The following is a 16,970-nucleotide window of genomic DNA, read 5'->3' as shown; positions in this document are numbered from 1 at the left end:
ATTTCCCACTTAGGATATTGCATGGATCCAGGATATAGAAGTAGAGGCTTCTCCTTGTCAATAGAGGATGCACATGTGTTAAGTGGTATTTCGAAGACCACTGTGGGAAGCCTCCATATCTGCCTACCTATTGTTTACAACAATTATTTGTCTGGTCATAGAGGTCAAAGACAGAAAAGTGATTAAATGAAGGAAGAGGGCATGGATATCAGGATGATCAGAATTCTAATTTTTCTATAGAACAATTTCCCAGCCTTATTTGGAAGGACTGTTTGTTGTAAGTTAGGGTTTCTCAAACCTCAAATCTCTATATGTAACAGTTACCCTAGACAGATGCAAACAAGAGTGAAAGGCAGAAAAATCTGTGGCCAATCTGGTGGAGTCGAGAGTAGCTGCTAAAGTGAAGCCTCATTCTTCTGGAACTGGTGAAAAGTTGAGTGATCTTCATGTCCTCTGAAACATGAAGGAGCAGAGAAATTATCTTGACTTAGAAAGAAATTATGTGGGGAGAGCACATAGACTGAGGAGAGCCAGAAGCAACTTTACCCAATTAGGGTGACGTTCTTGTGACAATTTGGAAAGTATGTTTTTTAAGAAGCAGTTAATTTGTTCTGCCTTTACTGAGGACTGGGAATGGTATGGGATATGGAAATGTCAAGGGATGTTGAGGGCTTTAGATAAATTTTAGGAAATATGAGAAGTGAATGCAGAGACCTCCAAATACCTACTACCACAGGAACATTCAGGGACCAAAGCCATATAGATGACTTAAGGCCCTTGAAACAACACAACAAAAGCCAGAGCAATATACCTTTAGAGCCCAACTACTCTACTATGGAAAGCCCTGGATATCCTAACACAACCAAAACCCAAGAAAATTACCTTACATCAAATTTTAATTAAAATATGTAACATAGACATTAAGATAGCCTTTGTTACAATATGGATACACACACACACACACACACACACACACTCACACACACTGACACCACCTACATCAAAATAACAAGAAATAACAATGGTCATTAATATTTCTCAACATCAATGGACTCAAGTCCCCCAATAAAAAGACACAGGCTAACAATGGACGCAAAAACAAGATCCATCATTCTTTTGCATTCAAGAAACACACCTCAGCAGTAATCATCGACAATGCCTCCGGAAAGGGGGCTGGAAAAAAGTTTTCCAAGCAAACAAACCGAAGAAGCAAGTAAGCCATTCTAATACCTAATAAAATAGACTTTCAACCAAATTAGAGACAGGGATGGGCACTTTATACTCAATACAGGAAAAGCATACAAATGTGATATCTCAATTCTGAACATTTATGCCCCAAATGCAAGGGAACCCACGTTAGTAAAAGAAACATTGCTAGAGGGTTGGGGATTTAGCTCAGCGGTAGAGTGCTTGCCTAGCAAGGGCAAGGCCCTGGGTTCAGTCCCCAGCTCTGAAAAAAAAAAAAAGAAACATTGCTAAAGCTTAAATCACACATCAAACCCCATGCAATTAATAATGGGAGACTTCAGCACCCCACTCTCGCCAATTGACAGGTCATCTAGACAAAAACTAAATAATGCAGCTAACAGTCATTATTAATCAAATGGACCTAACAGACATCTACAGAATATTTCACCTAAACACACAAAAAATATACTTTCTAAATACATACCTCATGGATCCTTCTCCAAAATTGACCATGTAGTTGGTCACAAAGCAAGCTTCAACAGATACAAGAAAATTGAAATAACACCTTGTATCTTATCAGACTACCATTGATTAACACTGGACTTCAACAAAAATAGAAACATCAGAAAGCCTACACACTCATGGAAATTAAACAGCTCTCCTCAATAAGCAGAGGAAGGAATAAGTAAAAAACGACTTTATGGAGTTCAGTGAAAGTGAAGGAATAACATACCCAGATTTATGGAACACAGTGAAAGCAGTGCAAAAGGAAACTTCACAGCACGGAGTGCTTCCATAAAGAGATTAGAAACTTTTCATACCAGCAATTTAAATGTAGACCTGAAAGCTCTAGAAAAAAAATTGATTATACCAAAGAGGACTAAGAGGCAGGAAAAAAATCAAACTTGGGGCTGAAATCATTCAGATAGAAATAAAGCAATACAAAAAAAAATCAATGAAACCAAAGATAGACAAACTCTTAACCAAAAGGCAGAGGTACACTATCCAAATAAAATCTGAAATGAAAAAGGAGACATAACAGACACTGAGGAAATTCAAAGAATCATGTGTTTTTTTACATCAAAAGCACAGTCGCTCCATGCCAGTGCCCATATCTGGAGTTAAAGCAGCACATGAGGAAGGATATGATTAAAGACCTCCCCTAATCTATTGCTTTCCATCATTCCCTTCTACCAAAATGTTCTCTTGTAGGGATAATGTGATCCAGGTGGTGGGATCTTTTAATGCTGGCCTTGTTAACGTTCTCTCCAAGGATTACTCTGGACAGCAAATAGCCATTGTTAGATTGAACAGCATTGGGCCTTCACAGATGTTGTCAATTTGATATTTTAAAAGAGATAATCTATGAAAATCTATCAAAATTTGAATACAATAAGCCAGTAAAATTCTGATGCCATTTTTCTCAGAAGAAAGCAATCTTAGCATTAACAGAAAGTACAAAATATCCTGGATAGAAAAATCACATCTCATATGAGGTCATTCTGTCACCGCTCTGGTAGGTAGTGTAGCTTACTAATGACATAAAAGAGATTTTTAGATAAATGACTTCCAGTTGTAAATACATTAGATAAATCTCTTGTTTTTAGATAAAGAACAAAAATACACCTTGACTAAAGTATCACCTCTCCACCAAATGATGTAAAAATGGGATGCTTTTTGGATATTCTTACATAAAGAAAGAAATGTGATTCTACTTGGCATGGTGTAGCATTCCTTTAGCTCCAGCCCTCTGGAGGCAGGTGTACAGACAGAGTTTGGCTCAGAAGGAGGCAGATTCCTGTGAGTTCAACACTATCCTGGTCTACATTTTTAGTTCTACATTGTTAGTTCCAGGATATCTAGTACTATGGAGAGAGATCATGTTTCATGAAACTAAAAGGAAATAAAAATTAAAAATAAATACATAATTAGCTTGCTGAAGTATCACCCTGGAAAAAAACTAATGCCATATGCATCAGAGCCCTAAGTGTAACAAACTTGAAACTGTCTGAGCACAGAGTAGCAAATAGACTTCAAGGTAGAGGGATTGGCAAGGATGTAGAACTTCAGCCTTGCAAGAAATCCTGACAGCTCACAAATGGTTTCTTAGGGAAGTAAAGGGATTCCCCCATGTAAGAAAGGAGTTAGAACAGGAGCAAATTGTTGCTATAGATACCTTATACAGAGCAATATCTAGATTATTTAAAGTTAGAAACAAAATCTAAATCATATGAAGAAACGCAGGCCAGTTCGTTGAAATAAAATAAAAATTTCTCCAGACTCAGGAAGAATCAGAATTGAATAGTGAAACTTCAGGAAATGTCACCCCAAATCAATCAGAAAAGGAATGACAAACACCTCTGAGGGAGTACAAGGAAGCTGCTGGTGGTGATGTGAATATTCTAGCATGTTTGGATGTCACTACGCAAGGTCCTCCAAAAGCCATAACCTGAAAGAACTCAACATATTGGAAAGATCCTTGTGCATCAATGATGATTGCACTCATATCTGTAATATATTAGGGAACAAAACTTGATGTCCAAAAACATCATCATGGGTGAGGAAAACATGATGGACACAGAAAAAGATGTATTTTCAGCCATAAAGAAAATGAAGTTATATTATTTACAAGAATCTGCATTCTGCCTGGGCCATGAGAGATGTTTCAGCATATAAGAACACATGTTGTTGTTCTAGAGTCCCCAGTCTGAGGTACTAGCACTCTCATGGTGCCTTTCAACCTTCCTCAATTCCAGAACCAGAGTTCTGATGCCCTTTTGTTCTCTGTGTTGGAATTACAAACTCATGTTGCCAAATATATACAGAGAAGACATACATTAAAATAAAGTATTAAATGGAGGTTTTCAGAAATGGATACAACTTGAGACAAGTACATTAATCCAATTCAACCCATTTCAGAGACATAGTAATACTGATGTTTTTCTCTTGTATGGGTACTAGGTTTTATATTACACAAAAACCTTTATTTCATCTCATGAGCTAGCAGGAAAAGCAGAAAATGATTAAGGCCTGGGGTGAGAGGTTAGAAATGGAAGGAACTGTAGTAACAGCTCGAGTTTCTTCAGGTTACAGTATTAATTTTAGAAAACATACCACATACCATGTTCAGTGACTAGTACAATGAAAATAGACTCAAGGAGAATAATTTTATTACCACTATAGCTATTGATGAATTACTTTAATGTTAAGTATTATCAGTTTTATATCATCTGTTATATTTATGTAACATGTTATTTGAGCAACCTAAATTTTTAATACCAAAGTTATGAAAATAACAACAAATCCTCTATCTATATCATGGATTAAAGAATCGACTTAAATTTCTCCAGTCAATTTTACTGCTCAAATATCTACAAGTATGATAGAAAATTTGTCTGTTCATTTATACATAACTACAGATGTACCTGTCACTACACATTCATACAATACTTGAAACTCCATGTATACATATGTATCGATGTCTATATTTAGCCTTGTTCACACTAAAGAACAATTTGTCACAAAGATCTGGGCAGCTCTTACATTGCATAGCCATAGTATCGAGAAATTTCCATGTCTTTCTCTCTCTGAAGGAAAAGCTGCAGTTTCCCAGGAGAGGTGGACTTGGCGGCATTCTCTCGTTCCTGTTGAGCCCTCCTCTTCATGGCCTCCCTCTCTGGCCTCTGCTCTTTTGTGATGGGCTGTGAGACTACTGGTCCCAGAATGTCAACTTTTCTCCATGGAATTGGTTGACGGCTGAAGTCTTGCAGCAGATATTGAGTCTGGGGTTCAGAAGGCGATGATACCTTGTTCTTGGCAGCAGAAAGAAGCTCCCTCTGGAGGGAAGACTGAGATGATGCTCTATAGGGTGTAGGCCTCAAGGTGCCTGACTGAGGCACAGTGCTAATTTGGATAATGTTGGTTACATTAGGTTGTGTGACACTGGAAGAAAATGGCAAAGCTGGCTTGGCAGAAACCATCAAAGATTTGCTAACAGGAGGTGGTTGGGATGGCCTGATTGAGGTAAGATGAGCTGATTGGAAATGACACCTCTCCGAGTAAGCTACAGTGGGCCTGTGTGAAGACAGGGAAAGAGGCTTTCTAGAACCAGGTCTGGTTTGAGGCTGGTCCAAGGTTGGGAAAGGCAAAGGTACTAATCTGACCTTCCCAGCTGGCGGCAGCTCGTACTGGGACTGGGATGGACACTCCTTGAAAGCACTGGTCTCTGAGCTCTGAGCCTTGCCTGGAGTTTTGTCAGGGCCCTGGCACTCATGTAGCATATCCTGTACTGCTGTTGTTGCTGGGCCTGGCCCAGGGTATTTGTTGTTGCTAAAAGTTCCCAGAGCCCGGGAAGAAGCAACGCCAGGTTTCTTCTCACTCTTCTTCCCCAGTGGGTGGAAGACCTGCACGGACTCCAGCATGTGCATGCCAAGGTGGGTTCGAGGCTTCTTAAAGCTGGTGCGGCTGAGCTCAGGGGGATCCCTCTTTATCTTTGTCTTGGGGACGGTGGGCTTCTCTTCAGCTTTGACTCTGTTCCTTGACTGCTTAGGTTCTTCTGTTTTCTTGGAATTATTTTCTCTTGTCCATTTGGTCTTGTCTTGTCCCTGTCCCCTAGCTCGGATGGGCCTGATGGGTGACACTTTGGGAGCTCTGCCCTCCGAGTCCTTTGCCATGTTGTCAATAGCCCTGTCACTGACCCCAACGCTGGCTATAACCCCCTCTCCCTCCACCGGATCCCAGTTTGGGATTTTGGCCTGAGGAGCTCCATCAGTCAGCTCAGGGGCTTCATGGTCTTTCTTCTTCACCTGGTCAGAAGGCCCATTGATGACTCTGGAGTTTTCTTGGGCCTGGTCCCTCCAGATGACGTTGGATTCAGTTGCTGTGGTATCTTGGAATTGATCTAGGCCTGTGAGGAAGTTAAAGAGTTGGGGAAGGTGAATATCTGCTACCAGTGTAGTGATATCTGCAAAGTCAATAGTGGACACCATCAGACTGTCCACTGTTCCTTTCTCTTCCAGACCCAAACTGATACCTCCCAAGCTGGCATTTTCAGAAGCAGATTTCTGTCTTAGGCTCCCAGTGTCAGTGCAGTGCAGAGGCTGCTGCAAGTCAGGGGGTGCTAAAGGAAGGAGTGTTGGGTCTTGGTTTTCTTTTGTGCCCTCATAGGCCTCCTGAGGCATCAAGTGTTCAACTTCCATGTCATCCATGTTTTTAATATCTGTTTGTTCTGAGCTTGGAGCCGGAGGCAAGGCCAGGAATTCTGAAGGACTATGGATAGGTGTTGTTAATGGCCTTTCCCCATCAAGAGATGGTGTCTTCCTCTGGGAAACCTGGGTGCAAGTGATGTAGAATTCTGGACTCTGCAGCAGACAAAGTGTTTGGCCTGAAGGTGACAATCCCAGGGATGTCTCCAGTTCCACCACTGAAAAAGAGTCAAGGAAGAAGTTAACACATAGTAAGTAAGATGCTCTCCTCCTTTCATATTCCACAGGAATGTGGCCTCTGCAGCCATGGAGAAGGCATTCCTGTGAGCTGTCTGCTATGTTTGCAGAAAGGTGGAAACTGCTCTGCTGTCTCCGGTATCCATTCCATGTCACATTTTCTCAAGAGGATTTTGTGTTCCCTTGTGTTTGTGTGGTGTGTGCATGCATAGCCAACATGGGAAGGTTACAGAATTCCCTTAGTGTGTGGTCCTTTACTTGTCTTCCTCTTTGTAGAAAAAGATAAATTGCCTCTCATTTCCCTGGAGCTTTCTTATTAGGTGGGTAGCCAATAATTTCTGAGAACTTTCTTGTCTCTGAGAACTTATGCCAACAGCATTACACAGACACCCCCAAAAGCCTGGATTTTTATGTTAATTTAGGTATCCAAATTCAGGCAAGAATTTCAAGCACAGAGGCTTTCCTCCAGCCCCATGTTTCACAAACTTCTTACAAGTGACATGAAAATTGATTTAAGAAACTGAAACCTTTGGGCTTGGGTGTGACTCAGTATTAGAGAACATGTGTACATAATCTTATAATCTTCACCATGGGTCACCTCTGAAATGCACAGCAAAAGAAAAAGAAAGAAGTAGCAGTTTGACTGTTAGCAGTGGTACATGTGCTGCACCTAACTTCCTCTCTATTATTTTAAGTGTAAGAGAATGCCAGGACAAGTGGTTAGAATCTGGGAGCGATATGTCTTCCAGGACAGATTCTCAGCTACATTGCTCTGGAGAAAGATTTTGATTTATGGACTATCCAGTCACACACACACACACACACACACACACACACACACACACACACACACACACAGAGAGAGAGAGACAGAGACAGAGACAGAGACAGAGACAGAGAGACACAGAGACACAGAGAGACACAGACAAACACACACACACACAAACACACACACACACAGAGACAGAGAGAGACAGACAAACACACACACAAACACACACACACACACACAGAGACAGAGAGAGACAGAGACAGACAAACACACACACACAAACACACACACACACACACACACACACACACACACACACACACACTCTCACACATTACTAGAGCCCTGAAAGAGTTGATTACAGTGTTGGTGTAGTATAGGACTGATCACACTGGGCAGTGATGTGTGAGTGTGGTGTGCTCTGTGGGCATCACCTAATTCAATATGGATACTACTCATTATACCTTTCATTCTCTCTCGTGATAGGGTCTGAAGGTGGGAATGGAAAGCCGCAGTCATACTGAACCTGAAAGACCCCACATTCTCTCTCTGTGTGGGATGTCCATTACTGAAAGGGAGAGCTGGGTGTCCTTGGAATGCTGATCCCCATCCTTCCCCTCCTGGCTCTATCCTCACTGGGAAGACTGTTGTCTAGCATGGCTTGAGCAGATGTGCAGTAGATGGTATCAGAGGTAGAGAGGGGTATTTGGACATTTTTTGGCTTAATCTCCATTAGCACCATCACTATCTCTACTGGTGTGACAGAGGCCTGATTCTCGGGGTAAAATACAGAGCCACAGGTCTGAAGGCACTGTCTGAGTTCTCCAGCTATCTAAGGGCCCAGGTTGTTGCGCTCTTAGTAATAGACCTGGCTAACCTCCTCATACCCTCCTGTATTAGGCTGTGTCCTGGATTTAGCACCCTGGGTAGTATGGCCTGGACAAAGCTAGCAGACGGTGTTGGGTTGAAAGAGACTTTGGCATTGGGATCTAAAGTTTTATCACACTGGACTGTCATAGATAAGAAGGACATTGTGGTATCCTGGTCATTGTTATCACATTGAATTGCTAGAGTACAGCTGCCCTCCTGTCTGTGAGTCCTGTGATATCCCACTCAAGAATACCTGGACAGGAGAGTGTGGAGTTGGAGACCTGGCTCTGGTCAGTCAGCACTGTCAGCATAGTCGTGCTACCATGTGGGTTAAGGTAGGTACTGCCCATGAGTGGCTGTAGAGAAGTGCTGGATGCTGATGGGAGGAGCCATGCTGAACTCACGGCTGGGATGGAGACACTGGAGTAGCTGCACACTGTTCTTGAGGGTGGGGAGTTATTCAGTACAGGCAGAGGGGATGACAGATCACTTTCTGTCCCACAGAAAGGTGTGCTTTGGAGATTTTCTGTAAGGGAGGAAGAAAACAGTGGGAAAATGGTGATATGGATGCTTTCTAGAGTCATGTGGGGAGCAGTGCTATCTTCATTTTCTACTGTCTCAGAGAGTGAGTCTAAGACTAGTGTTCCACCAGACATTCTAATTGCAAAGGTTCAGACGAATTCTTGGTACTGGACAAGTTGACACTCTCTTGATACCTGTTCTTCCTGTGTGGGCAACCAATTCCTAGTTGACTTGATAACCTTTTCACTAATCTAAACACAGTCCATTTTTACATGCTTTGTCTTGTTCTTATACCTACTGTAATACTGCCTCATATCTAGGTCATGTAACAGAATTGTTCAGAGATAGGAGAGTCCCAGACAACTCCCTGTACCCCTGCTTTTTCCCTGCTTTATAGAAGGAAGACAGGGTCTCTCTACTTAGATAAGGCTGGCCTTAGAATCACAAAGACTGGCCTGCCTTGCCTCCAGAATGGTGCTTTCATAGAAGTCTGCCAATACCACCAGGCTTACTTTTACTCTGAGCTTTATAAAAAAAGATATATCAGGTATTTTGTATATAAATACTGTATTATTTAATTACCCCTTTCCCCTTCTAAGTCCTCCTGTGCCCCTACCACCCCTTCATTCATGACCTCTTATCATTTAAGCATATTAGACACATATAAGTATATCACTTTCTAGATATAAGCATGTTGTTATTTCAAGGTACTTTCATGTGTTTAGGGCTGACACATTGAGACTTGCTAACATTAAAAATTTGACCCTGGACAAGACTGACTCTTCCTCTGTTACTTTAGTTGCCTGTAACTCCTCTAGAGGGGAAGCATTGTAAGAGTTACCTGTTCTGTGTCGGTTAGTGTTGTATAGAGAACAAGTTAAGTAATGGTGATACTGCTATCCTCAATTGATAATATCTAACAAAAACCAGTATGCACATCTTCGTAAGGCTGTGCTAGATTGTAGGAACCAGGAAGCAGAATGGGATTGTGTCTTCTATATATAATGGGGAAACAGCACCCAGAAAACTTCAACAGTGTGCTGTCTAGACAAGACTTGGGAAATGGAAATACCTTGATTCTTTTGATTTGAAATCTGTGGTTCTTTGCAATATTTGGTCTTAAATTATCTCAGTGTTCCTTTAGGATTATCTCTGACTTTTTTATTTATTTGATATCTGTTTTCTATCCCCTCATCTTTATACTTTGTACTTTTTTCCCTCTCTCCAGTTCCTGTGGGTCTATCTTTCATATAATAGCCACAACATTTTTTCACTATATTAACTGCCTTCTCCGAGGCCAGTCCCCTCTTAGACTTTTTAACCTAAGATAGACTGAATTCTCTAAAATCACTCTCTTTCTCTTCCTTTTATTTTGTTTGTATCAAGACAAGGCCATTGTAACGCAGGGTAGACTTAATATTGTCTTCATTATTTCAACTACTACATGTTGTGTTCATTGATCAATCTGTTTATAATATCCACATATTATATGAATACAAGTGTGCCACCACACAGGTGAAGGGACATTGAGAACAGCACTGGATTTGAACAGTAACAGTGAAGTGTAGCACTCCATGGTATGGAGTGCTAGATTCTTCACACCTTGTTCTACTTTGTTTCTGTTAAATTTAACACCATCATTAATTACCTGAATTTTTCCTGTTCACTTGCCTCTTAAGACACAACTATACTGTGCTCATAGCATAGTCACACTGTACTCTCCCTGAAGTAGAATGTAATTTTCCTGAAGATGAAGAATCAGTTGAGAATAAACAGTCTGCCCAAAGTCACATTCTTAGTAAGAATCAAAGCTAAATGTGCCATTCCACTTAGGATATCTGTATCTCTATTATCAATATTCACCTGAGGATTTAAACTCATACTAAAAATAAGGAAAGATATGATCATTTTAAAGTTTCATTCTTTTTTTAATTTTTATTAGATATGTTTCTTTACTTACATTTCAAATGTTATTCCCCTTCCTGGTTTCCTGTCCATAAGCCCCAATCCCATCCCCTCCCCTCCCCCATACAAGTATTCCCCCTATACGTCCCCCTTACTGTCCCCCATATTCCCCTGCACTGGGGGTCCAACTTTGGAAGGATCAAGGGCTTCCCCTTCCACTGGTGCCCCAACAAGGCTATTCTCTGCTACATATGCGGTTGGAACCCTGGGTCAGTCCATGTATAGTCTTTCAGTAGTGGTTTAAAGTTTAATTCTTTACCTGACATGGTCAGGGCAAGGGTGGGAAGGAATAACAATAATCCATGTTACAATGGAGCAGGATAAATGGTTGTCCTTGACTGATCTTCTCACCAAACTGGCTCCTCTATTCACTGGCAGACAGTCCTCAGAGGTCATGGGTGACCTGTGATTTGTTTACAGGTAGCTCCATGGAAACCACAAGATTCTACTGGATGCTAGTAGGGTGGTAGAGAAAATGATGTCACAAATCAGGGAGTAGCCAATAGGAAGGCCAGATTCTGAGATAAAAGACAAAATTGGATGGAGAAGATGACAGGAGAATGACAGAAGCCATAAAGGCTGAGGTGTTAACTGGTTAAAGGAAGTAATATTTTAGCATAGCTGTCCCTTCTCCTATGACTTTTGCCCTGAAAGATTATAGCAATACTTTTATAAAGTTCATTGGTGAACCTGTTCTTGGCAGAGTTCTCACAGACCCATGTCGGCCCAGACTACAATATCCAGCAAAACTCTCCATCAACATACATGGAAAAACCAAGATATTCCATGACAAAACCAGATTTAAACAACACCTTTCCACTAACCCAGCCCTAGAGAGGATATCAAAAGGAAAAATTCAATGTAATGGCATTAACTATGCTCAAGAAAACAAAAGAAATAAATTTCACACCATTAAAGCCAATAGAACACACACACACACACACACACACACACACACACACACACACACACACACGTACACACTCAACCAAGACTAACATCAAAATGACAGGAATTAACATTCATTGGTCATTAAGATCTCTCAAATTCAATGGACCCAACACAGAGGCTAATAGAATGGTTGCATAAAAAGAATCCATCATTCTGCATACAAGAGATACATCTCACCAACAAAGATATTAAAGGGCTAGAAAAAGCTTTTCCAAGCAGATGAACCCAAGAAAACAAGCTGGAGTAGCCATTCTAATATCTAATGAAATATATATTTCAACTGAAAGCAATCAAAATAGACAGGGAAGAATACCTCATACTCACCAAAAGAAAAATCTACCAAGAGGACATCTCAATTCTGAACATCAATGTCCCAAAAGCAAGTGCACCAACATTCATAAAAGAAATATTACTAAAGCTTAAATTACACCTGAACCACGCACATTAATAGTGGGAGACCTCAACATCCCACTCTCACCAATGGACAGGTCACTGAGACAGAAACTAAACAGAGAAATAATGAAACTAACAGTTATTACTCAAACAGACCTAACAGGTATCTATTGAATATTTTACCCTAAAACAAAAGAATACCCCTTCTTCTCAGTACCTCATGGAACTCTCTCCAAAGCTGACTGTATAATTGGTCACAAAGAAAACCTCAACAGATACAAGAAGACTGAAATAACCCCATGCATCTTATCAGATCACCATGGATTAAAGCTGGACTTCTGTAATAACAGAAACAACAGAAAGCACACATATTCATGGAAACCTCCCTTTTAGCCTATGGCCCACCAGAGGTAATAGAAAAGAAAGGATACAGAGGAAGTAGACTTGTTTAGAAATGGTTCTTTGGAGTAACTTCTATTTCTGTTGTCTGGAAATCAGCAGTTCAGTTCACAGATTAGCAGCACAGTTCCATCCACTTGTAACCACTTTACAGATAAAACAGCAGTCCAATTCAGTAGTTTGAGGATAGCAAACATGAATCAGTAATGGTAGCACTACCTAAGAGAGACAGCCAGGCTTCAGCCTCACCACAAGTCAGTAGGAGGGACCAGCAGAAACACCAGAAGTTTGCTTCTCTCAGCAAAGCACAGATCTGCAAAGACATAAGAGTAACAAGCATTGCACAGGCAGCTCTATAAGCAAAACTAGCTCAGCCTCCATCGCTGTCCTTTGGGTCTTTCCTATACTCCCTCTAAACATCATGTGTCCTCCATGGGCCTTGCCTCACCACAGGAGCCTGTCTCAGCTGACATCACTCTGCCAACCAGCCCAAGTCCACAGAAGAGGCAAGAAACTGCACCACGCCATCAGACTTCTCTTGTTTTTGTTTTCTTATTTTTATGTTTTGTTTTTGTTTTTTGATATGTTCGTCTCTATGGAGTCTGAACAAATAGAGCTCAATTACTCAGTCTAAGGTAGACTAATATATGCCTGTTACTAGGAAAGAATTCTTCATCACATGACCTTTTATGTTCTTGCTTTAGCAGAACATCATTTTTTCCTGTGCCTGCTTCAGTGAAATATTCCTTCATGAGTCTGTCTTAGCCTTTCACCTATGTCTGCTTCAGGAAAACAGGCATGTTTATCCCAAGAAGGCACCATCCAACATAACTGACTTTCCAAAGAACTCTTAAGTTTGTACTTCAGGACACTGAAAACAGTGCTAAGATGAATATTTATAGCACTAAGTGTCCTCATAAAGAAATTGAAGACTTCTCAACCTAACAAAAGTACATGTGATGACTCTAAATGAGAGAGAGAGAGAGAGAGAGAGAGAGAGAGAGAGAGAGAGAGAGAGAGAGAGCGCTGGTTCTTTGAAAAAAAATCAACAAGATAGGCAAACCCTTAGCCAAACTTTAAAATCAGACAGTACCTAAATTAACAAAATCAAAAAGTCAAAGAGAGACATAATAACAGACACTGAGGAAATTCAAAAATCATTAAGCCTTACTACAAAAGCCTATACTCCACAAAATTGGAATATCGAATTGAAATGGATGATTTTCTAGACATATACCAACTACAAAAGCTAAATTAAGATCAGGTAAACTATCTGAATAGTCCTATAATTCCTAAGGAAATATGAGCTGTCATTAAAAGTCTACCAACCGAGATCAGAGGACCCATGTGAGCAGATTGCAAGACATGGAGCTGCCTGGAGAGAGGGAGCCAGTGTCCTACTTCATAGCGGCCTCTGCCTCAGAGCCACCCTAGGAGCAGCCGCTACCGCCCCTTGTGGAGGGTACTGGGGCCTTGTGGAGGAAGCGAGAAGATGGCGATGACCCCAGTGCTGTAGACAGGAACCTGGAGATCTGGAAGATCAAGAAGCTCATTAAGAGCTTGGAGGCGGCCTATGGCATTGGCACGAACATGGTATCGCTAATCATTCCTCCCAAAGACCAGATTTCACGAGTGGCAAAAATGTTACAGATGAGTTTGGAACTGCATCTAATATTAAGTCATGAGTAAACCGCCTTTCAGTCCTGGGACCCATCACATCTGTACAACAGAGACTCAAACTTTATAACAAAGTACCTCCAAATGGTCGGGTTGTTTACTGTGGAACAATTGTAACAGAAGAAGGAAAGGGAATGAAAGTTAACATTGACTTTGAACCTTTCAAACCAATGAACACATCATCGTATTTGTGCCACAAGTTTCATACAGAGGCTCTTACAGAGTTACTTTCAGATGACAACAAGTTTGGTTTTATTGTAATAGATGGCAGTGGTGCTCTTTTTGGCATGCTCCAAGGAAACACCAGAGAAGTCCTGCACAAATTCACTGTGGATCTCCCAAAGAAACACGGCAGAGGAGGTCAGTCAGCCTTGCGATTTGCCCTTTTAAGAATGGAAAAGCATGGGCTGGAGAAATGGCTCAGTGGTTAAGAGCACTGACTGCTCTTCCAGAGGTCCTGAGTTTAGTTCCCAGCAACCACATGGTGGCTCACAATCATCTGTAATGGGATCTGATGCTCTTTTCTGGTGTGTCTGAAGACAGCAACATTGTACCCATACATAGAATAAATAAATCTTAAAAAAAAAAAGAATGGAAAAGCGACTATGTTGGGAAAGTAGCCGAGACTTCTGTGCAGCTGTTTATTTCTGGAGACAAAGTGAATGTGGCTGGTTTTGTTTTAGCTGGAACAGCTAACTTAAAAACTTAACTAAGTCAATCTAACATGTTTGACCAGAGGTTGCAATCTAAAGTTTTAAAATTAGTTGATATAGCCCATGATGGTGAAAATGGATTCAACCAAGCTATTGAATTGTCTACTGAAGTTCTCTCCAACGTGAAGTTCATTCAAGAGAAGAAATTAATAGAGCAATACTTTGATGAAATTAGCCAGGACACAGGCAAGTACTGTTTGGAGTTGAAGGTACACTAAAGGCTTTAGAAATGGGAGCTGTAGAGATTCTAACGGTCTAGGAAAATCTGGATATAATGAGATACATGCTTCATTGCCAAGGGAGAAAATTCTCTATTTAACTCCAGAACAAAGAAGAATAAATCTCACTTCACAGACAAAGAGACTGGACAGGAACTGATAAAGGGCAGGCCCCTCTTGGAATGGTTTGCTAACAACTATAAAAAATGTGGTGCTACACTGGAAATTATCACATACATTGGTGGAATTGGAGGTATCTTGTGGTACCTAGTAGATTTCCAGGGAATGGAATACCAAGGAGGAGATGATGAATTTTTTGACCTTGATGACTACTTAGGTAGTCGACATGGGTCCAGCAAAACATGCCTCACCCTCCAGCATTCGACCCACAGAGTACACCCATGGCAGAATCCAAACAGATCCCTGCCTTATACTTGGAACATCTCCAGAACTTAATCCATGAGCATTGGATACTGAAAAGAAAATCGAAACAAAACCAGACCCAACCCTACACTTTGGTTTGTCATGGTGTCAACACAGCAGCCCACAACTAAGTCCCTAAATACCACTTTGGACTAATTTAAAAGAATCCCAGTTTTTACTTTTACTTGATGGTAAAGTTAGTTGTTCTTGTATTTTATAAAAAAAAGATTTTTTAAACCTTCATGCACAGAAGCAAAATACTTTAACTGCTGTAAACCGTCAGAAGTTAGTAGAAGTGAGAGCATACTGATTTGTTCCTTCCTTTGATCAGAGAATAATTAAGTTGCTGCATTAGCAGTGACCAATTTGCATGACATTCTCAGCTAATAATGCACAACAAAAAATATATGTGGTGAAATATTGGAAGAAAAAAACTCTACCAACCAAATCTCTCTGAGCCAGATGGTTATAGTGCAGATTTCTACCAGACTTTTGAATAAGAACTAAGACTAATACTCCTCAAACTATTCCACAAAATAGAAACAGAAGGAACACTGCCAAACTCATTCTATGATGCCACAATCACCTTGATACCTAAAACACACAAAGGCTCAGTGAAGAGAACTTCAGGCTGATTTCCATTATGAACATTGATGCAAAAGTACTCAATAAAATATTTGCAAACAAAAAGGCAGCCTTCAGAATGGAAAAATGTCCTTTACCATCCCTACATCCAATAGAGGAGTAATATCCAAAATATATAAAGAACTCAAGCAATTAGACACCAACAAGCTAGATAACCCAATAAAAGTAGGATACAGATTTAAACAGAGAACTCTTGACATGATAATTGCAAATGGCTGAGAAGCACTAAAAAGAAATGTCCATAATCCTTAGCCATCAGGGAAATGCAAGTCAAAATTACTTTGGGATTCCATCTTCCACCTATCAAAATGGCTAAAATCAATAATACAAGTGACAGATCATGCAGGAAAAGATGTGGAGCAAGGTGAACATTCCTCCATTGCTGGTAGGAGTTCAACCTTATACAGTCACTATGGAAATCAATATGGAGGTACCTCAGAAAATTGGAAATTGATCTATCTCAAGGCCAGGGTATATCACTATGGGGCATATGCCCAAAGGATTCCCTATTCTATTACAAAGACACTTGCTTACCATTGATCTTCCAGGGAAAGCAGACTGTGGGCACATGGGAATGGGAACAGGAAAGTTAAAGCAGGGGAAAAGGGTGAGAGAGCAATGGGAAGGGAACTTGAATGTTGAGGCATTTAGAGGGTTATGTAGAACCCTAGTGCAGTAGAAAATTTCTGGAATCTATGAGAGTGACCCTACAAAATCTCAATGCGGGGATATGGAGCTGAAACTGCCCATCTTCTGTAATCAGAGAAGGCTACCATCAGTGGAACTATGAACA

The 16,970-nt window shown here is 40.7% G+C and overlaps 1 protein-coding gene and 1 pseudogene across 1 annotated transcript; one reads left to right on the top strand and one right to left on the bottom strand.

Annotated features, from left to right (window-relative positions):
- Nucleotides 1-4,653: 4,653 nt before the first annotated feature.
- Nucleotides 4,654-11,195, bottom strand: 4930433I11Rikl (RIKEN cDNA 4930433I11 gene like). The gene is given in 3 exon segments (NM_001024907.1): nucleotides 4,654-6,610; nucleotides 8,525-8,797; nucleotides 11,018-11,195. Coding segments are annotated over 3 exon segments (2,163 nt in total). The 5' UTR covers nucleotides 11,025-11,195; the 3' UTR covers nucleotides 4,654-4,727.
- Nucleotides 11,196-14,091: 2,896 nt separating this feature from the next.
- Etf1-ps2 (eukaryotic translation termination factor 1, pseudogene 2) lies at nucleotides 14,092-15,565 on the top strand (annotated as a pseudogene).
- The last annotated feature ends 1,405 nt before the right edge of the window (nucleotides 15,566-16,970 follow it).

This window comes from Rattus norvegicus, chromosome 1, assembly GCF_021556685.1.
Source record: "Rattus norvegicus strain SHRSP/BbbUtx chromosome 1, alternate assembly SHRSP_T2T, whole genome shotgun sequence".
Lineage (NCBI taxonomy): Eukaryota > Metazoa > Chordata > Mammalia > Rodentia > Muridae > Rattus > Rattus norvegicus.
The sequence above is the reverse complement of the archived record's forward strand: the minus strand, read 5'-3'. Positions and strand labels throughout refer to the sequence as shown.